General features: G+C 41.7%; 1 protein-coding gene across 4 annotated transcripts in view; it reads left to right on the top strand.

Moving 5' to 3' along the window:
- The window catches only part of GRHL2 (grainyhead like transcription factor 2), a 165,881-nt gene that overhangs the window by 102,159 nt on the left and 40,954 nt on the right, over positions 1 to 22,768 (top strand). For all 4 annotated transcript variants that reach the window (XM_061123656.1, XM_061123655.1, XM_061123654.1 and 1 more), the window contains exon 8: positions 4,727 to 4,821. In XM_061123656.1, the coding sequence (XP_060979639.1) occupies positions 4,727 to 4,821 (95 nt within the window). The remainder of the gene's footprint in view (positions 1 to 4,726; positions 4,822 to 22,768) is intronic.

Genomic DNA, 22,768 nt, shown 5'->3' with positions numbered 1-22,768 from the left:
CAACAAGGGAACATGATGGAGAGAAACTGACAGATCCCCTGTGCAAAACTAGGGAACCCAGAAAGCATTTTATTTGTATTTGTATTGGATTTGTTTTTGAAATTCTTTACTTTTCTAAGCTAACATTTTTTTAGGGGAGAAATTTTTCAGGTAGAGAAGGTATGGAAAAGTAAAAACTTGTAAGATCTAGAATAAGTGCTTGACCAAACAACTTTTATTTATTTCTCTTTATTGCTAGCTATGGTATTTGTTTTTTAAATTTATGATTGATTGATTATTTTTAAAAGGCTTATTAAAATTTCAAAACAAAATTATAAGACTATTTTTTAAAACAGATAGCATGAAGAATCAGGGGACCAATTTGTTTAAGTTCAGTGATCTTTTCTCATTTCAAAATTTAAGAAATTGGCCTGCTGAAAACACATGTTTTCACTTAAAATCTTCTGAAATATAGTCATAAAGACTTTTAAAATCTTAGGATATAAAATGGTTTTCCTTTGCTTTCTGTTTTATCTCTTAACTTTAAATATTTACTTTAAATCAAGAAAATTTGAATTCCCTTAGAGAAAAATGAGCAAAAGATAGAACAATAAACTGTTACAATAAATGAATAAATTTTAAAAACAAAGAGAAAGAATATAAAGAAACACAAAGAACCAGAAGCCAAATGGAAGACTGTTCTCTTCTTTAGCAATCAAGGAACTGCAAATAAAATAATGTAACCTGCTTTGCATACCAACTTGGAAGGAGACAGTTTGAGGAAACAGGAAGTTATACAGTTATTGTGAATATAAACTGTTTTAACCTTTCCAGGAGCAATTTGACAAATGGAATTAAAAGCCTCGAAAATATTTTGCCTTTGACCTGTTAATTTCACTTCTGAGAATATATATTAATGAAAAAGTGAAGTATGTATGGCTATTTTGCCATAAAGATAATTAGATGAAGTGCTATTTAAGGTAGCAAAGTATCAGACATCATTTATAGGATCAATAAGAGCAAAATAAAGTTTATAGCATTTTGTCTTAATCCACTATAATAGCACTTAGACATTAAGACTATTTTCCACAATTTTATTTAGTGACGTGGGAAGATACTAAAGATGTATTACAGGGGACAAGAAGCAAATTAAAAAATAATTGTTACAATATTGTATAAAATATTTACATATTTTGGAGAAAGGGAGACAGAGACTGAGGTAGGAAGAATGAAGGCTACACAGATGTGTTTGTAGTGCGTGAGAAAATTGTGCCTGCTTTTCAATATTTTTCTTATTTGTTCATGGTCTGTGACTTTCCTATGGTGATCACACAAGCGTCTATGTTAAAATCTGTGTGCTTTATTTAAAATGTAAAGATCCATAGTCTTGCCTTAAAGTTTCCCTGGGTAAATGAATAAAATTATGGACAAAGGGCATGAATAGGCAGCTTTTGTAAGGAAACACCTGCTTGGCTATCCTGGATGTGAAGAAATGCTTGAACTCATAGGTGATGGAAGAAATGCAACTGTAATGTCATTGAGATACCACTTTGTACCCACTGAATTGGCCCCCAAAGTAGAAATTTGGTGAGAAAGAGGGGAACTAGAATTCTGGTCAGGGTCTAGACCAACATGACCCTTTACAGGAAATGTATCCAAGGCCATTCTGAGAGCTCACTGAGGTAGGTTTTTCTGCAGTTAACCGTCAATCCAGGTCCAGTAATAATAAGAATTTTTTTCTTTTAAACACAAAATCAAACTGACTTTGTTTTATTATGGGTTATTATGAGCTCATTAGTATTATGAACTTTGTTTTATTATTTATACTATGGATAGAAAAAACAAATAGGAGTCCTACTTCTTTCAGTGTAATTCACACAAAGTGTGTTGTATGAATAAGAAAAAGTAAGTAAAATTTTGGTAAATGATCACATGAATTTAGATTTTGTGATAAATGAGGGGAAAATGGCTAAAATGATCAGATATATGAATTTACAAAATTCATTTATTCGTTTTTCAATTTACAAGAATTTACAGCATTCACGTAGAGAAAGAACTTGCTGAAACCTCAAGAAACCACCAACCCTGGAGTCACAGGGCCACTTAGGACACAGGGTGAGGAAATGAGAATTTGACTAGAAACATGTCAGATATTGTAGACAATGAATGCTTCATGCACCCTGAAAGTCAGTCATCATAACTCACTCCCAACTTAGAAAAATATTCGAAAAGATTTTATAAACAAAAAAGACTCCAATACCGTCAGCATTGTACCTTCCTCTGACCCCCACTGTGGGGCTGGAGTTTGAGCACAGAGAAGTATGCAGGGCTCAGTTGTGAAGGACATTGTAGGTCATGGTGTATGTTTTCACCTTAAAAAACTATTAGAAGCACATATTTAGAGTTTTCATTTTAGAAAATAGTTATAGAAATTTAGATAAAAAGAACATATGTGATTAGGTGATCAAGCTGTGAATGAAACAGACCTCAAAGAAAAGCAGATGGCCTTACCTTGATGCCAGCCAAGCACGATGTGGTCGTTTATTTCATACACAAGAGCTGGAGTGAAGGTAGGTTGTCATATCCAAGGAGGCCAAGAGTAGAGGGAAAATCCAGATGGTGAGCATAAGCTAAAACCTTAGGAAGTAGTAGTGAGGATTAAGAGTAAGAACATCATGTCTACCCCTGAAGACCAACTCAGGCAGTGACAGTGCAGGCAGAAGACCAAGGATTTTTTTCACCGTGTTGTCTGTGATACCAGAGAGCTGGGGACTACTGAAGCCTTCATCTCTGGGGAGAGGGGATGAGTCAGTTGTGGTTGATGGTCACCACAGAATTCTGTGCAGCCACAGCCAGGATTAGGCACGCAACCAGTAAAGTGGTTACATCTGAAAAGGTCCATAGCGAGGGTTGCCAGATAAAATAGAGAGTTAAATTTGAATTTCGGACAAACAGCAAATACTTTTTCAGAGTATGGTCCCAATATTTGCTAAATCTGGCAACCCTGGTCATCAGTTCAGTTCAGTTGCTCAGTCATGTCCGACTTTTTGCAACCCCATGAATCGCAGCACGCCAGGCCTCCCTGTCCATCACCAACTCCCAGAGTTTACTCAAACTCATGTCCATGGAGTCGGTGACGCCATCCAGCCATCTCATCCTCCGTTGTCCCCTTCTCCTCCTGCCCCCAATCCCTCCCAGCATCAGGGTCTTTTCCAATGAGTCAGCTGTTCACATCAGGTGGCCGAAGTATTGGAGTTTCAGCTTCAACATCAGTCCTTCCAATGAACACCCAGGACTGATGTCCTTTAGGATGGACTGGTTGGATCTCCTTGCAGTCCAAGGGACTCTCAAGAGTCTTCTCCAACACCATAGTTCAAAAGCATCAATTTTTCAGCTTTCTTCACAGTCCAACTCTCACATCCATACATGACCACTGGAAAAACCATAGCCTTGACTAGACGGACCTTTGTTGGCAAAGTAATATCTCTACTTTTTAATATGCTCTCTAGGTTGGTCATAACTTTCCTTCCAAGGAGTGTCTCTTAATTTCATGGCTGCAGTCACCATCTGCAGTTATTTTGGAGCCCAAGAAAATAAAGTCAGCCACTGTTTCCACTGTTTCCCCATCTATTTCCCATGAAGTGATGGGACCAGATGCCATGATCTTAGTATTCTGAATGTTGAGTTTTAAGCCAACTTTTTCACTCTCCTCTTTCACTTTCATCAAGAGGCTCTTTAGTTCATCTTCACTTTCTGCCACAAGGGTGGTGTCATCTGCATATCAGAGGTTCTTGATATTTCTCCTGGCAATCTTGATTTCAGCTTGTGCTTCTTCCAGCCCAGCGTTTCTCATGATGTACTCTGCATGTAAGTTAAATAAGCAAGGTGACAATATACAGTCTTGACATACTCCTTGTCCTATTTGGAACCAGTCTGTTGTTCCATGTCCAGTTCTAACTGTTGCTTCCTGACCTGCATATAGGTTTCTCAAGAGGCAGGTCAGGTGGTCTGGTATTCCCATCTCTTTCAGAATTTTCAGAAATTTCCCTGGTCATAGCATGGCACAATTTGTGAAAATGAAAGCTATGTACACAGGCAAATCAACCCAACTTATTTCATAAGGGTATAGAGCAAACATGTCAATAGCTATTGCGGGGGCAGGGGGATAGAGGAGATAAAAAGGAATAAATAAATATTATATAAATAAATGAGAGGTCCTTAAGTTGACAGTTGGATGGTAATGAACTGAATCAGATTGGCTCAATTCTCTGTACCTAAATCCAAAAAGAAATTAAAAAAAATAAATTTTTCTGCACTCTCCTGTATTTCTTTACTGAAGCCCTGAAGACACTGCCTGGCTGATAGATTATTCTGCCCTACAGAACGATCCCTATGAAATAGTCTGGCACTGCTGGCAAAATTAAGTGGCAGAAAAGAGTAGGAGAGGGAGTGGGTAGGTGACAAGGGACTCAGGGGGAAGAAATTTATAAACCGAGTGAAAAATGAAACTAATGAACAAATCAGTTAGGAACACTGCTTTTCCTAGATTTACTGTTTTAATAGAGGAATGGGCTCACATTCTTATAGAGTAAATAGTAGTAAAAGATTATCCATAAGCACAAATCCTAACTGTTGCCATGGCAACAGCCAGCCGAATAGGCAAAGTTGCAGTTTCCCCATTGGAAAATGATAGTTCAATACATGTCACCAGTAACACTGACTCTTAATTTTTGTTTTCATGTCACAGCTGATTACAAGGAGAGCTTTAATACGATTGGCAACATCGAAGAGATTGCCTATAATGCTGTTTCCTTCACCTGGGACGTGAATGAAGAAGCAAAAGTGAGTGAGAAAGTAGCATTGATTCATTGGTCATACCTTTTAAGTATCACATCCTTTCTCTGCAGTGGATTCTTTGACAAAAGCCTCTGTGAGTAGAGAAAGATCTGTTAACTTGAGCCAGAAAAACGGGAAATGAACCTATTGGGTTTCTCTAGAAGTCACACACATTCAGTTACTGAGAAGCTAAATCAATTGCCTTTTGACAGGCAAAGGGGTGTACCTGTTTCTCTGGGGCCTCCTGCTGAAAGGGCCAGGCCCGTTGTCCCTCCTGATTCCTCCAGGCCCCCAAGCTCCATTTTATCACTTGGGGCTGACAGGACTGGGCCTAAAATCCTTTTCTTCCTGTACTGAAGTTTCCCCAAACACCTCTGCAACTGCCTCCTTCTTCAGAGGCAGGATAGCGTTCAGAGCTTCTGTCTGCACAGGTAAGCAGCTGGGCCACCCCGCCCCGACTCCTGCCCCTTCCAGGCTTCACCTGGTCAAAGAGGGATCAGGAAGCAGGGCTGCAGGTCTCTCAACTTCACTCCCTGAGGAAAAGCCACCACTGTGACCTTGAGCCATTTCTTTCCTGTTGACCTTAGGCTTTTCTTATTTCTGTCTGGTGCCAGCACAGTTAAAAAGGGCAAAGGTGAAAATCTCTGGCCAGGTGCATCCTGAGGAAAGACATCCACCGTTGCATGGATTTGGGTAAAAAAGAAGCAAGTCTTGTGGATACTCAGAGCCACGAGTCTCTGAGTGTATGGAAACTGAACTTTGTGGCTGTGCCCACTCTTCATCCTGGGTTCTATACCTTCTGATTCTCGAGCTTCATTTTGCACCAGAGGGAAGGTTTCAGATGAACCCTAAGCTTGTTTTCTGCTTCGGTTACGTACCATCTAGGCGGGCGTTAGAAGACTTTGTCTTCGAATTAATGAAAAGGTCAACGTAAACAACCACTTTCAATGCTTCATTGTCTGCAAGCAGGGGGAGCCAGGTGAGAAAGGAAACTGGATGGGAGTTCGTGGGCATGATTTAGAGATGAAGATGAATTGCTCAGTGTCTCATTTCACTCAGGTATAAAACAAAGTAAATGAAACTGGCGTTAGGCCCAAGAAAGGTGACCTAAATGGGCAAGCAGAGACAGAGGTCCGGAGCGGCCGAGGGAACGTTCGGGGGCTTGGTGCGCCTGAGGGAAGAAGGGAGGCCTTGCGATGCAATGGGAACTCCGGGACCGCACAGAAGGGCAGGAAGAGCTTTTGCTCAAGGCTCTCCTCTGTTTTCGCTTCGAGTTTCTCACCCGAGCCTGGGGCTTTCTCCTCATGACCCTTTGCTTCTCCCAGAGGCGAGATTACTGGGCTGGGTAAGGGAGAGGCAGCCTGGTGGTGTCAGGGCCCGGACTTGGAATCCTTGGCAAGTCATCTGACCCCTCTGGGCTTCGGTTCCCTCACACAAAGCAAAAACAAAACAACTTTTCCGATTGTCTCTGCTGTACCAAGCATGTGCTTGGGGGGTTTGATGTGTGAAAACTCAGCCTCCGAGGGAGGTAGGGGACACAGTGTGCGAGGAGTGAGAGGTAGGTCCAAGCACAGCCATCCACTGTGAAGACAATGGGATCCTCTCTTTGGAATACCTTGTCACGGTAAAGCAAGCTGAAACTGCAGCCCTCATTTTCCTTTTCATGGAATCTGATAGAATGTGAATGTGTTAACTGTCACCAGTCAATAGAACCTTTTAAAGAAAATGCCGAAACCAGAAGGAACATCTTGAATGATGGTGGCTCTCTGGTCAACCAACAAGATAGTTAATTTCGGGTTGAGTTGACTTTTCTTTCATTTCCCATAGGCAGGGCTCACTTGTCTTGTTTAAATATGTGTGTTTGTACATGTGTATTGTTCCAGGCTGACACATTTTACACTCACATGTGCTTTGACAAACGGCAGTACTTGCTTGTTGTAGCACAACTTGTTTCTTTAATACATATTTTTAGTAGCTATTATTTGGTAGTTGTAATTGTGTACAGTCTGGATAAGTAATAGAAATAGTTCCAAAGAATTTTGCTGAACTACTGAAAGAACTTTTAAAGAAAATCCATAAAAGTTAAATTCGTTTCATTAGGTAGGCTGAGAAGATTTTTTTTTTTCAGGCTGCAGGACATAAAGTTTTTCTTTAAATATAATTGATTTTATAATAAGCAGGCTGCAAAAATAACCCCACAATTACACAATTGGGAAAAAGTTTTCAACAAAGCAAGGCATATAAAGGGCTTCCCAGGTGGCTCAGTGGTAAGGAATTTACCTGCCAATGCAGGAGAGGCAGGAGACGTAGGTTTGATCCCTGGTTTGGAAGATCCCCTGGAGAAGGAAACGGCAACCCACTCCAGTATTCTTGCCTGGGAAATCCCATGGACAGAGGAGCCTGGCAGTCCATGGGGTCCCAAAAGAGTTGGACATGACTTAGCAATGAAACAACAACAAAGCAAGGCATGAAAGGTGTCCCTCTCACGGTGGAATTGTTTATAATTTTCATGTTGTTGACTTCTTCTCGGGAGCAGTTGCATTGGCCTACAGGTTCCTGCGGGTAACAGCCACACAGAAATCCATTGGAGGCTTCAGGATTGGGGCCCCATTCAATGGCACCTGTTGTTTCGGTTTTGGTGTGGCCAGAGGACACAAATTTGTGACCCACCACCTTCATATGGTCCACAGAACATAAATATATGTGTGTTTAATGCACTTTAAGTCCTTTTATTCCAAATTTTAAAATATCTTGCCTGCATTTAATAATCAGATTTTTTTTTTTTTTTAATCCAAGTTTCCAGATTCTTTTGGACTCTGGCAACATTAGCCCGAGTGTTTGCAGGGCTGTGAGTGGCTCTTGTGAGCCAACAACTGTTCTCTTGAATGCTTTCTCTGCCCTTCTCCCTCCTGGACCTTCCCTTGCCTGGTCCTCATGGGCATTGAGTTTTCATGCCTGAATCACACCCTCTCAAGCAACCAAATATGCATTTGACCTCTTTGCTGGCTTTCAGTGTTAGGGAAAGTAGTGACACAAGGGAGGTTAACACCGGGAGGAAGGGGGCAGTCAGCAACGCCATCACCCTCCGCTGGTTCCTTTGGCAGCAGGTTGCACAGAGGGTGAGTTGGTGCCCATACACAGAGTTGCAGTGCCTTCCTTTGGAACACACACAGTGGTAATAAGTCATGATCTTTGAAGATATTTTTTTAAAAATCAGAATCATTGGGTCCAAATGTAAATATATACCAACAATTTAAATCATACCATTTCAAGGGTAAAAATTATATATATATATATAATTTATTAAATTTATATATGCCTATATAAATTTACATATACAAATACATATACATATACAAACATATACATACATATATAAAAATATACAAATATATGTATACATGTATATACAAATATATGTATACAAATGTACATATATATAAGTATATACATATATAAATTTATATATACGTATACAAATATAAACATATATACATACAAATATATATATATTTGCACAAGACCAACTTTGAAATAGGCAATATCTGAAAAAATGCTACGAATGTTCTTTGAGTCATGTAAGCATCATTTGAGAAAACCATGTGTCTTCCCAAGATAGCTTTTGTTTGGACATTTGGCTTCCCTGGTGGTTCAGATAGTAAAGAATCTGCCTGCAATGCTAGAGACCGAGGTTCAATCCCTAGGTCAGGAAGATCCCCTGGAGAAGGGAATGGCTACCCACTCCAGTGTTCTTGCTTGGAGAAACCCCTGAACAGAGAAGCCTGGTGGACCACAGTCCACGAGTTCACAAAGAGTCGGACACGACTGACCGGCTTTCACTTTCACTTTTGGTTTTGGTGCATTTACTACAAAAATAGAATAAAACAGTCTCATATTTGGTAGTCTCCCCACGTATGCATCATCAAGACCTGATGACAAGATTTATGGATTTTTTTCCAGAACACTACTCTTGTCTTTTGTTGCTGACCTACATTCTATTCTTACCTCTCCTTTAGTGAGAACAGAAGTAAAGAAAGAATGTGAAACTGTAATCACCTAGTTTAATTTAATTACAGAAGAAAATTTGGCCAGGGAAGGTGTTAACACTGCTCGCTAAAATGAGGCTGTGGGACTGACTCCAGGTTGCCAGTCTCAAGGGCAGTGTGGCTCTGGCAGAACTCCTGCAGTTTTTCCTCCCAGAACCGGTTCTGCTGGTTTTGCTACAGTGTCTCTGCACAGTGACACCTGTAGCCCAGAAAGCGTCTCTGGGTGGCCATTCCTTTCCCCGCAGACTCTGCACTGTCTAGAAGCTCTTGTAATGTGAACGGGTGTCCCGGGGTCCCTGGGAATGACTTAGGTGGCATCTAGGTAGGTGAGGTTCTGAGCATCCTTGCAGTCACAGTTTGGAAGTTGATGGGGGTGGGGCACAGGATAATAAAGAAGATAAAGCCCTGAAATGGGGCTCAGGCAGCCAGGTCTCCGGGCAAAGGAATAGCCGCTTTTGTGTCTTCCCCTTCTTAGCTTCAGTTTCTCAGCTGGAAAATGGCAGGAAGGGGACCCGGGCAGGATTGACAAAGTATTAAGGTCCCATCCTTATCATTCTAGTGGAGGACTACAGGGCTAGGTTTCTTTGCATGACTCCCACTTACAAGGTCATTTTAATGTTTCCTTCTCCCCACAGCCAATCCGGTACCTACAAAGTAGATTTGTTGCTCGTTAATTCCCAAGATGAGAAATTCCCAGGCAAGCCCCTATTGAATTATTAAAGAGCAGTCAGCTCTGATTCCTGGCACTGAACGCCGGTGATGACATCATCCCAGAGCTGGAGCTCACAAACCCTAATTACAGGCTTTCCTTTCTCCCCAGTTTCTAAGGAGATTCTTGAAACCAGGCCCCTTAGTTTTGCGCACAGCCCTTTTCTCGGTTCACAGTGATTTCAAGATGAAACCAATCACTATGCGCTACAAAGTCATCTCTCATGTGACCACAGAGAATTACCTGAATGTTAAGATGCTACTTAGTGTTCAGAGGAACAGGTTTCTATTTTGGTCTTTTCACTGGAATCAGTTCAGTTCAGTTGTTCAGTCGTGTCTGACTCTTTGCCACCCCATGAACCACAGCACGCCAGGCCTCCCTATCCATCGTCAACTCCTGGAGTTTACCCAAACTCATGTCCATTGAGTCAGTGATACTATCCAACCATCTCATCCTCTGTCGTCCCCTTCTCCTCCTGCCCTCAATCTTTCCCAACATCAGGGTCTTTTCAAATGAGTCAGCTCTTCGTATGAGGTGGCCAAAGTATTGGAGTTTCAGCTTCAACATCAGTCCTTCCAGTGAACACCCAGGACTGATCTCCTTTAGGATGGACTGGTTGGATCTCCTTGCAGTCCGGGGGACTCTCAAGAGTCTTCTGCAACACCATAGTTCAAAAGCATAAATTCTTTGGTGCTCAGCTTTCTTTAGAGTCCAACTCTCACATCCATGTATGACTATTGGAAAAACCATAGCCTTGACTACTAGATGGACCTTTGTTGACAAAGTGATGTCTCTGCTCTTTAATATGCTGTCTAGGTTGGTCATAACTTTCCTTCCAAGGAGTAAGCGTCTTTTAATTTCATGGCTGCAGTCACCATCTGCAGTGATTTTGCAGCCCAAAAAGATAAAGTCAACCACCGTTTCCACTGTTTTCCCATCTATTTGCCATGAAGTGATGGGACTGAATGCCATGATCTTAGTTTTCTGAATGTTGAGCTTTAAGCCAACTTTTTCACTCTCCTCTTTCACTTTCATCAAGAGGCTCTTTAGTTCTTCTTCACTTTCTGCCATAAGGGTGGTGTCATCTGCATATCAGAGGTTATCGATATTTCTCCTGGCAATCTTGATTCCAGCTTGTGCTTCCTCCAGCCCAGCGTTTCTCATGGTGTACTCTGCATATAAGTTAAATAAGTAGGGTGACAATATGCAGCCTTGACAGACTCCTTTTCCTATTTGGAACCAGTCTGTTGTTCCATGTCCAGTTCTAACTGTTGCTTCCTAACCTGCATATAGGTTTCTCAAGAGGCAGGTCAGGTGGTCTGGTATTCCCATCTCTTTCAGAATTTTCCACAGTTTATTGTAATCCACACAGTCAAAGGCTTTGGCATAGTCAATAAAGCAGAAAGAGATGTTTTTCTGGAACTCTTTTGCTTTTTTTGATGATCCAGCGGATGTTGCCAATTTGATCTCTGGTTCCTCTGCCGTTTCTAAAACCATCTTGAACATTTGAAAGTTCACGGTTCACGTATTGCTAAAGGCTGGCTTGGAGAATTTTGAGCATTACTTTTTAGGACATAAGGCCATTGGATGTGGTCCGTGTCATGAACTGCTTCATGTTCTGAGACATAAATAAAGCTCTCATATTGGGTGATTTGCTTTTGTCCCGTGAAGTCCAGGTTTCTTCCGTTCCTTCCTGTGTGGGTCAGCCCTTTCTCTTTCCAGCACTGTCTTTTCAAGGTACAGCCAGTGGTCCGCTAGCCAAGCGTGGCTCTACTCCATCTGCTCCTGGTGGGTAGGAAACCAGCCCCTTAGTTGAGATCCTCAGATCTCTCTGTTGGTAGCATCAGAGACAGGATGGTGCCAATGGCAGTGCTTTGATCACAGCCTATGTAAAGACAGTAAACTGGAGAAAATACAAGTATTCTAACCTTCTTGAACCCTGCAAATTATTCAGTCTTTCTTTGTTGAAAATAAGGTTATTGAAAGACTTGAGCACCAAATCATGGCAGAACCATTAAAATTGTCCCCAATTTGTTTCACCCTTCTTCCTTTTCTCTTTCTCTCAACACTTCTTTTTGGTCTAAAAGATATAATCAGTTTTTATGGGGCTCCACTGTGTGTCAAGCAAAGTACTTTGGAAAGTTATAGTTTTGATAGTCTTGATGAATCATGTCTTCCAAGAGGATGCTTCTGAATGAACCCTTCCTACCAAACTCCAGTGCTGGACACCAGGGAGAAGGGGAGATGTGTACATACTGATTTGGGGGATTAAAAGAGAACCCAAAGAACTGATGAAAGGAAACCACACTCCTCAGTGTCCATGGGTTCATGATCTAGTTTGCTTCCCTGACCCCGACCTCCCATCAGCAGTCCAGGGAGTCCTGTTTCTGCATATGAGACAGTCCAGTATGAAGTGGAGTTGATGGATATTACTAATTCAGAAAAAGTTGCATCCTAATGTGTGTGCATGTGTGCTCAATTGAGTCTGATTCTTTGTGACCCCATGGACTAATTTGAAGGCTCCTCTCCAGGCAAGAATACTGGAGGTGAGTTGCCGTTTCCTCCTCCAGGGGATCCTCCCAACCCGGGGACTGAAACCAGGTCTCTTGTGTTTCCCGTGTTGGCAGGCGGGTTCTTTACCACTGGTGCCACCTGGGAAGCCCCTTATGTCCTAATGTTTTGCCTAAGTAGAGCCCAGGTTTCAACAGGTCATCCTATGGAAGAAGAGAAATATTATAGGGCATCTTCCTTGGTCTCCAAAGTAAACAAAGTATTGAGAGGCTCCTGGGAGGAGTCTTGAGGGGCTGAGATACATGCCACAAAGCAGGGCAAATGGCATTTTTATGTGTTTGCTGGGGCGTGGTGTGGATGAAGGAAACTTTAAAAGGGAAAGGTAAACATTTGCTGGAGTCTTTGTTATTGAACTTAAACAAAGCCATACCTTTGTTCCAGTTTTATATGGTAATGGATGGCAGAAAAAGCTATAAAGCTGGAGTTAAGTCACATATAGAAGGAATAATCTTTGGAAAGCATATCACCAGAGCTATCAACAGCTTGATCTTTTGTTAGAATGTGGAGTAGCCATGGTTTTTGGCCTGAATTCTGCTGAGGGCTCTTGTAACTCACATGCATGAACTATTGTGTGCATGCGGAGAGTGAGACTGCAGACTTAGATTTCATAGACTGATGTGTGTGTGTGTGTGTGCACCATGGTTAGTATTTATTCGGTGCTTACTTATTGATATATACCAGGCAGTCTGCCAGTTGTTTATATACCTTATGCAATATTCATATTTTAAGTGGCTATTATTTTTCATTTAAACAATGAAGAGATTGAAGTCCAAAGAGCTTACACAGTGAACGCACAGTAGAGCGGAGGCTCCTGCCCTGGGAATGTCTGAGGCATGTATTCTTTCCATGCTGCCTTTTTGTCTTGGGAGGAGGTGGTCATAGTGTCTTCTACCTTGTCTCTGGCAAAGGGGCTGGCATCCCCTCAAAGTAGCCTGCTTGCTGTACATCACGTGCTGGGCCAGGCAGCGGGCATTTACAGACAGAAAGACTAGCAGGGTGTCTGCTGCTCTCAGAAGCCATCCTGGCTGGGCTGAGAACTCAGACAACTTCTGTACATGACTGTAAAATGAGGAAGAAAGCAACAGAGCCTACAATGAAAACAGAATTAAAGGTTGAGGACAGTTCTGGAGAGGACGGTAGCCCTGGTTTTTTTATTTTTTATCACAAAATAAAAAAATTTTCTTGAGCACAAATAAGCATCCACCTACTAGATTAGTAGCCTGGTTTGCAAGTATTTTTTCCCATTCTGAGGGTTGTCTTTCTGTCTTGTTTATGGTTAGTAGCCAGGAACTTTTTGGTAACTTAATGTTTTCAAAGCATTTTTTAAAACTGAAGTATAGTTGATTTACAATGTTGTGTTAATTTCAGGTGTATAGCAAAGTGATACAGTTGTATATGTTGTGATTCTTTTCAGATTCTTTTCTAATTCTTTCTAATAACTTTCTAATTCTTTCTAATAACCATTATCAGTTCAGTTCAGTTCAGTCACTCAGTGGTGTCTGACTCTTTGTGACCCCATGAATCACAGCACACCAGGCCTCCCTGTCCATCACCAACTCCTAGAGTTTACCCAAACCCATGTCCATCGAGTCAGTGATGCCATCCAGCCATCTCATCCTCTTTCGTCCCCTTCTCCTCCTGCCCCCAATCCCTCCCAGCATCAGGGTCTTTTCCAATGAGTCAACTCTTCGCATGAGGTGGCCAAAGTATTGGAGTTTCAGCTTCAGTAAGGTTATTAGAAAATAGTGAATATAATCCCCTGTATTATACAGTAGGGCCCTGTTGATTATCTGTTTTATATATAGTAGTGTGTATATGTTAATCCCAAACTCCTAATTTATACCTTCCTCCTTCCCCTTTGGTAACCAGAAGATTGTTTTCTATGTCCATGAGTCTATTTCTGCTTTGTAAACAAGTTTCATCTTTTAATTCATTTTATTTTTATAAAAGCATTTCTATTAAAGTTTTTTATTTAAATATTCCCCCAATGTCTTATTGGAACTTGCAAGTGAAGAGTTGAAAGATCAATACAGTTCTGACCACATACCCTGCACTTCAGCAGGTAGAGAGGGTGCCAGGGGTGTGGGACCAGGGAAGACCCAAGGGATGGCGTGGCCCTTGAGCTGCATCTGAGTGGGAGCTGGCAAGGGGCTCCAGGTAGCAGGACGGGACACTCAGAGGTGCGGAGGCCGGGCAGCACAGGCAGAACCTGGAGTCGGGGGCGCCGGAGAGAAGTTAGAGTGAAGAGGGGACGGAGACATTGCAAGATGGGCTGAAATGCCGCGGGGAGGGCTGGAGGGTGGGTGAAAGAGGGTCAGGGTGGGAACTTTAGACCCACCCATTAAGGGGACTTGGAGGAGGAGGAACCAGAAAGAGAAGGGCTGGTCAGTAAAGAGAGGACAGAAGGATGGATGAGCAAGACAGAAGGAGGAAGTGACCGGTGAAGTGGGTGATGCAGGTGGTGGTCTCACAGCCTGAACCTCTGAAAGCAGCAGCAAGTTGGGAGATGGTTAGAAATGCAGATACCTGGACCTCCCACCTGGAACCCAGAGGGCAGAGTCATGACACATTTGAACAGCATACCCATGCTTGTAAGGATGCTACCTGAAGGAAAGCAATCTCAGTGAAGTCCGAGGTCAGATTAAAACTGTGGGGGACAGGGCCTTTACTTACGGTCCCTAACTTATACGTGCTCATGTTGAAAGCTGGCATTGCAGCATGGTTTACAAGATGAAGAGGCTGGAAACAGCCTAGTGTTAAAGAAATTGTTACTCCATATTCATGGGTTTTTTTAAAAAAAAAAGAAAAAGGACTCTCTTCAGAGTGTCCTGTCAAGTGAAAAAAAAAGCAGGCTGCAGAACCGTGTTTACTATGCTACCAATTGTGTTGGAAAGAAAAGGATATGAATTTGCATAGCAGGTTTCTGGAAGGATACACTAGAAACTGTGACGGATACCCTAGAAACTGACAGATACCCAAGAAAGTGTTGGTTGGGGAGCAGTGCTGGCGGGGGAGGGGGGGTGTGGTTTCCACGTTTACTCTTTTAAATTTTGTGCCAGATTCAGCTGTGACAAACTCAAAACAAGTTTTCAGTTTTAAACACGAATAGAAGAGGCTTAAAGTCATAACTGATAACCAGAAATCTGAGTGAGTGGCTCTTTTAGTCTCTGCTTCACTTCTTCCTCCCACTGAGAGGGGAGGCTCATTATTTATGAAACAGCCCCACCCGTTGTTACACAATATCCAGATTCTTCCTTGTCCTGAGGTGCTGCTTCACAAGACCTGTTCGGGTGACAGAGGCGAGTGGCCGAGACTGGCCGGTCTGCAGAGCCACGAGGGTTCTGCCCGAGAGGGTTCGCCTTTGCTCTCTCCCCACTGAAGCCTGCGACTCCACCCCTCTGAAAGGGTCACACAGAGATAGAGTGTGAGCTTTTCATTTCAATTCAGCTTCATAAAATATCTCTCTGTTCAAGTTAACGTGAATATTTGGAATCATTTGGAATCAAATGTCTTGAGAGAGTCTGGACAGGGAGCTCTTGGAGTCGTCTGGTCAGAAGGAGGGCTTGAACTGGGGACCGGGGAGATGCTGAGGAAGCCAGTCTGTGGGGCAGTTGCAGGCTTTGTGGACTGTGCTGTGGGGGTGAGGAGGAGCTTGGAGTCTCAGAGCAGGACTGGCAGGGTGACCAGGTATCTGAGAAGATGGCGACTGTGGTGGTCATCGGAAGCTGCCGAAGATTCTCATGGCACCTTATAGTTGAAAAATGAAATCTCGGTCTCTATCTGACTGAGATTGTATACGGTAGAAACTAGCACAACCTTATAAAGCAGCTATATGCGGATAAAAATTAATTCAAAAGACAATAAATTTTAACAAACGTGATCTTAAAGTATCACAGTATCGAGCTAGAGATTGTTATACCTATTTAAAAGAAAAGGCAAATGAGACCCAGAAAGGTTCAATAGTTAGTCCAAGGCCACCAGGGACATAATTTTGAGCCTCTTGTACATTTTTTTTTCTTGCTCTGATTTCCTCTCATTTTGCCCTCCAGCTTCGTAGAAAGCTCCTTCTTCTTAACAGAACTTCACCTGTGAGCTGATCCCTGCTGCCAGGGCTCTCGGCTCCTGCAGGGCCTCCTTGCACAGCCTTGCAGCCTTCTGTTCCTCCTCTCTGGCGGTGTGACCACCCGGCCGTCCTGGAAGAACACCTCTGCACAGCCCCGCTGCGCGCCCTCCTGCCCATCCTCCTGCTTCTGCCAGACGCCCCAGCTAGGTGCTCCCTCCCCATCTTCACGTCCTGGCTCCCTCGCCCCAGTAACCTAGCTTCCTTCCTTCCCTCCAGGAGTCTGGCCTCTGGAAGGGGTGCAGACCCTCGACTTCTGATCCTCCTGGTCTTTTCTCAGCCTTCACTCAGTCCTCTCGGGGACTTGGGTGTTGGATACTGTGGCCACAGGTCTATCTGCCCTTGGCCTCAGTGAAACACACTGGACCTCATCAAGGGTCTGTGACTCGATCACAGGGATACAAGCATCTTGCCTGGTGTCTCCCCTCCCCGACTGCCTTTTCTCAGGCTCCTTCTGAACCTCCTCAGCACAAACCCTCCTCTCCCATTAGCCTGGCCTCTTTCCTCTTTTGAGAACAGCATGCACTTTCTTCTCCATCTCTCTTCCTTCTAGCTCAGCACTCCTATAGGAAATCCTCCCTGGTTGAGCTCTCTCCTTTTTTTTTCAGGTTCTCACAGTATGTACACCCTGAGATATTCACCTCAGTTCCTATTTTTATACACCCAACCACAGTGAGAGATGTTGTAACTCCCCTTTTCCTCAAGGGCAATGCCTTACCTTAGATTTCTGTCTCTCATCTTCATTAGCTTATATGCATGGGCATACATGACACATACATATATACATTCATACTTGATTATATAGCTGGGGCTTAATTTGGGTTTGTTGATATATAGCTAGATAACATTTTTTTGAGGATAAATCTGGTCAGAACAACTAACTCTGCTGTATTATCTTGACAACTTCAGCTACTCAGAGCCTTCTTGGCTCTTAGAACATTTTGCTTCTAAAAGCAAGAACACTGATAAAGGAGGAACTGTGAATTTAGAAAAGTAATTTTCTCTTAATTTGTTAGACAAATATTTGTTGAGTATCTTCCATGAGCCTGGCATTGGGAACAGAAGGAGCTTGAGGCAGACAAGGCCCCTCCTCTTATGGGTTTAGAGCTGCATCGGGCAGACAGGTAACTAGGTACTAAACAGATAAACGACAAGATAAACCCAGATAATGTTCAGTGCTGTGAAGAAACCAAGAAAGAGCAGAATCGTAAGGTGAGCTACTCGTTGTGGGAGAAGGAGAAGGAAGACAACTCTAGATGGCCAGGGCGGGGATTTCTGAAAAGTTGACATTGGACCAAAATCTAAATGAGAAGGACAGGCAGTGTGATAATCTATGGGGAAAGCTTTGGGGGTAGAGGGCACTTCCCATAGCAAAGTCTGGCAACTGGAAACAAGCCTGGTATATTAAGAATTTTGAATACTAAAGGAAAATGGGAAATGTGGTAGAATATGTGAGTAAACAAAAAATGTATCTGTGCCTACTCATGGTATCTGTAGGAGAAAATAAAGAAATATTTATTCAGGTTGTAATCATTTCCTAAAGGTGTTATATAAATGGAGGCGTCAGGAAATCTAGGAGTTTTGTAAATTCTCAACAAAATTGTAGGCTCTCTGAGAGCAGGGAGTCTGTCTCGGCATTCTTATGTCCCACCTTGTAGCATAATGGCAGACACAGAGAGTAAATATTTGGTGAATGAACGCATAGAGGAAACAAATAATTGCCTAAGACTGAGATTTCACATGTTAATATTATTTGCTTTTATTTTATCTTTCTGTTCCAATTTGGCATTGCATTTGTACCAAATGTAATCATATAAATGGGAAAAAAATGCTAAGATGTAAGAAAACCATCTATAAGGCCTTTAATAATTCTAAGAACCAAGAAGAAAACAGAGTAGAGAAACTGGCAAGAGTACAGTTAACACGTTTATATATTCTTTGTGTTTTACGGTGAAAATATGGATTTCTTGATGTATGTCGTGTCCCTGTAATTTGGAGGCTAATGTGTGCAATTTCTTGTAAAAGAGCTCTTTAGAGTCTCAACCTTAGGAAATAAGTAGCTTTCTTAGTCTCTAATCAGGGGATCTTGAAAACACAAAATACAATTGTTTAAAGAGGAAAATAAACACTTTCCATCAAACCATAGACCTTATGATTTTTTAAGTCCCGAATTGCTTTGTAGATCAAGATTGGCCTATTTATTTTAATGGCAAGCTCTTGGAAAAATCTTGGAAGTTAATAATCAAGTTAATGTAGCACTTCTAAAGCACACTAATTCTGCATTTATTTTAATAAATCTTACTATACCCATAATACACAACTGAGAGGTATTATAACCCAGATAAAGTCACTTTTCTTGTGTAGGAACTACAAAATGAGAGTCGTAATCCATGTGTCAAAAAGTGATTTTATTAAAAATTATCAATTGTCATGAGACTGCTTCTGTTTCTGAAAAGGTCTTGGTACCTTTACAAATGATCTCTCTGTTGGAATCAATCTTTGAACCAATGACAAAATTAAAATTGTATCTATTATCTGTTTGGATACACTTGATTCAGTTAAAATTTTTCTAAAAAATAAATTACGTGCTGTAAGAATTATAGGAAAACAACATTTACAGCTCTTGGTTGACAGACTAATTGTTCACAGCATTTCTTTACATAATTAGGGCTTCTACTAAAGTTAAAAAGAACTTCCTGTGCTTGACATCTGGATTAACATTTGGTGAGGGAAAGTGTACCTTTTCCCCGAGTTTCTGTAATGCACGTTTACAAACAGTGCTTTGTAGATAAACTTCCAAGAAGTTCATTGTCACATTTTCCTGCTGTGTATACAGCTGAGACGCGGTTGGGTTTGCAAGATGAAACAAATGAATGCTTATCAGCCCCAGCCTAGGTCTTTGTTAATGTCCTTCCATGCCCCCCTCCCCCATCCTACCACCCATTGCAGTTAAAGTTCAACCATTTGGGTTTTAAGTGCAGCACAGCGAGACCACAATTGATACCATCAGGCACATAGACCGTGCTTTGCTAGCGGGTCAGACAGCCAGGCAAGAAGAAAGCAGTGCCAACCCTATTATAAAATCCCTACTTGTTAGGATGACTCTGGTAACATAACGTAGCAGAAAAAGAAGGTAGAGTCTTGTGCTGTTTACTTTTTGTAGAATCAGGCTGCCATGAATCAAAGAGGGCCCACTGGATCTTCTACTAAGGACCTTTCTCCATGAAGAGGACCTAAGTCTGACTGTCTCCTGGTAGAGTCCAGTGTGCTATAGCTCATTTCACCATTAAGACCTTCTCTACTGGATGGCTCATTGTTACAGCTGCTCCAAGGATGATTTAGTGCATGTATCGCAGAATATTGCCAGTAAGCATCTATTATTTCCATAGATCTGTCCTATTCAAGTGGCCCTTATAAATATACATATTTTATCAGCTAAGCTTTCTTAGCTGAGACCTTGGGCTGACAAGGCCACAATTAATACTGCTTCCTGCCTGTCTGGGTATATGTCTATGGTAAGTAAGCATATGGATCAGTCAGTGAGCCAACCATGAATCCTTTTAGCGTGGGAAATACAGAACAGTTTTCTCTTCTGGCTCCTGCAGGACTCGGGAGGCTTTATGAGGAAAAGGGAAAAAAAACAGCCTGGTTGAGGACTCTGTCGATTACAGTCACCAACAGGAAGATTTCTACATGAAATACACAGCCCCAGACTGGAACAACTGCATAGCTCACCAGAGTGATCATTAATTTGCTGACATAAAGCTGTGTTTATTTATACATTCTGGCCAAGAAAAACCCCATCACCAATAAGACAATCACAATTAAAGAAGTCAAGTGTTCCTAGAAAAGTATGCTTTTACTTTCTGACCTAAAGATTGGTGTTTGATGAAGTTATTGTAATCTTTCGTGCATGTGTGTGTGTGTATAGTCACTCAGTCGTGTTCAACTCTTTGTGACCATATGGACTTAAGCCCGCCAGGCTCCTCTGTCCAGGAGATTCTCTGGGCAAGAATACTGGAGTGGGTTGCCATTTCCTCCTCCAGGGGATCTTCCCAACCCAGGGATTGAACCTGCATCTCCTGCATTGCAGGCAGATTCTTTACCGCTGAGCCACCGAGGAAGCTAGCCTCCAACTTCTGTGATTGCAGGGACCGTTGTTGTTGTACCTGTGCTAGTACCCAGCACAGTCTCAGAAACATGGTAAATACCTAAAAATATTTGTGGCGTGAGTGAATGTTCTCTGCAGTCAAGACATCTTCTGTCTACTTTTACCCTGGAAATTCAGTAGGAAAAACCAGCATGGCATCTTCCTTCTGAGTGGTCTTCATCACTTAGCTCTCCTAAATCACTTGACATTTGCATCTCTAGTTTCTCTTTATCTTCCTAAATAATAAACAAGCGTTTATGGAATCCCTAATCTTAGCCCAGTGTCTCTGTGGGTTGTGTATTTCACTTGTATCTTTCAAGTTCAGTATTCCGGGTTCTCATGGCCTCTGTACACATCTCTCTCTGGGGAGCCCTGACCACTCTGTATTGATCATTGCTGGATTACTCATCTGTCTTCCCCTTGGACTGTTAGCTCCATGAGACTGGGATCTGCTTTCTTCTGTATCCCCAGTGTCTAACGTGTTCAAAGTACTGTGAACTTGTGTTGAGCTTTATAGAATGAATGAATGAAAGAGGAATGAATGAATGGAATGCCCGTATTTATGGTTAGATCATCTTTAGGCACTTGTTTCCGGATGCAGCTAGAGAAGTATCCTGTGTCATGGTGTCCATAGTTGTTGTAATTAGCGGGTCACTAAGACGTGTCATCTGGGCTTGACTGCTGTTGATGTGGTGTGCTGCCTTGCTAATGGGTCTCTATTGCTAAGCAAGGGGCTCAGAAAAAGGCGATCTTTATATAGACATAGCACTAAAAATGAGAGATTTGGTTGTATGAATTTCCAAAGGCCGACCAGGGATATGGCCTGAAATGAATTAGATCAAAAATTTGAATAGCCTTTAAAATGCAGCTCCTGGAAGTGGCTCTTTGCTTTCTGCAGGGTGTTTTCTGGGGGTTGTTGCTATGATATGAAAGGTTTTAGGACAAGGGTTTGAAGGTGAATAAAGATTTCAAGGGGACCAAATAAAACAAGAGTCAGATAATACATTTAATGAGATGGTTTTCAGAATACATAACTGTACAGTTTTAAAACAGTGAGTTTAAAGTTTTCTGTTGAATACAAATAATACATGTAGTATTAACTGAAAATAGCATCAAAGATGTAATCTATTGTGCCTGTTTTTTCCCAGAGACTGCCTCTTCTATTCATGTAGTCAGCAGATAAATCTAGGTGCTGACCTTATATCCCTGCGTGCATGCCGTCACTCAGTCATGACTGATTCTGCGACCTGATAGATTGTAGCCCACCAGGCTCCTCTGCCCATAGGATTCTCTAGGCAAGAATACTAGAGTGGGTTGCTCTGCCCTCCTCCAGGGGATCTTTCTGACCCAGGGGTCAAACCCAAGTCTCTTATGTCTCCTGCTTTGGCAGGCAAGTTCTTTACCACTACCACCACCTAGAAAGCCCCCTTATATCCCTAGTCCTTGATAAATAAAGTGGTATATATTGATATCTATATACTATAGAAAAGGATGATAAATTTAGTCATTTGTATTCCTCCTTCTATTCCTCTCAGTATTTTATAATGAGATTATTATCTTTACTTCTGTTGGGCAGTTCCATTTTTTCAGATTCATATCATTTTGCTTGTCTCTCTTGATACCTCATGTTGTAAGAATGAGAATGCTGATGTCTTTACTACCCATCCCCTCCCCTGTTCCATGTCTTACTTTGTCAGCTCTTTTACTTTGTCACTAAGTTGAAAGCATCTTAGCATTTATATTCTATTCTTTGGGGAGGGTTTAAGAATGATTTAACAGAAAAATTGAAAACCAAAGACTAGAAATGACTTGACTGAGATCTGGTTAATGTTAGAACTGGGACTAAACCCCAGGGCTTTTGACTCTCAGTCTAGTGGGCTTTCTAGATACATTCATTGACCTCATTCATCAGATGTTTATTGAATGCTTATTCTCTGCTAGGCACTACATTAAGTACCAGCAATACAAAAATAATAAAAAATTGTCTCAAACCTTATACTCTCATGAAAATAAGAAAAATAGATGTGTAAACAAATAACTATGTTTCGACGCAATAAGATGCAAAGGAAGATGTTGTGTAGCCTTTTTTTTTTAACCCCACAGATCAGAGATTATAGAAATCGATGTAATTGTTAAAAGTTACAGTTTTAATATGTTGAGGAGATAGTGTTTCACCTAACTTATGCATATTTGGAAAATAAGGCATTGCTGATATAAAGATAAATTTAAATTGTCTGTTTCAAGTTTAAATATAAAAGCAAAAATTTTATGTATTTATAACTAGAAATTATAATAAATCAGTTTCATGTATTTAATAAGTTTTATGTGAGAATATCCACATATTCTTTAGTTGTCCT

Source organism: Dama dama, chromosome 21 (genome assembly GCF_033118175.1).
Source record: "Dama dama isolate Ldn47 chromosome 21, ASM3311817v1, whole genome shotgun sequence".
Classification (NCBI taxonomy): Eukaryota; Metazoa; Chordata; class Mammalia; order Artiodactyla; family Cervidae; genus Dama; species Dama dama.
This window is presented reverse-complemented; position numbering and strand designations above follow the sequence as displayed.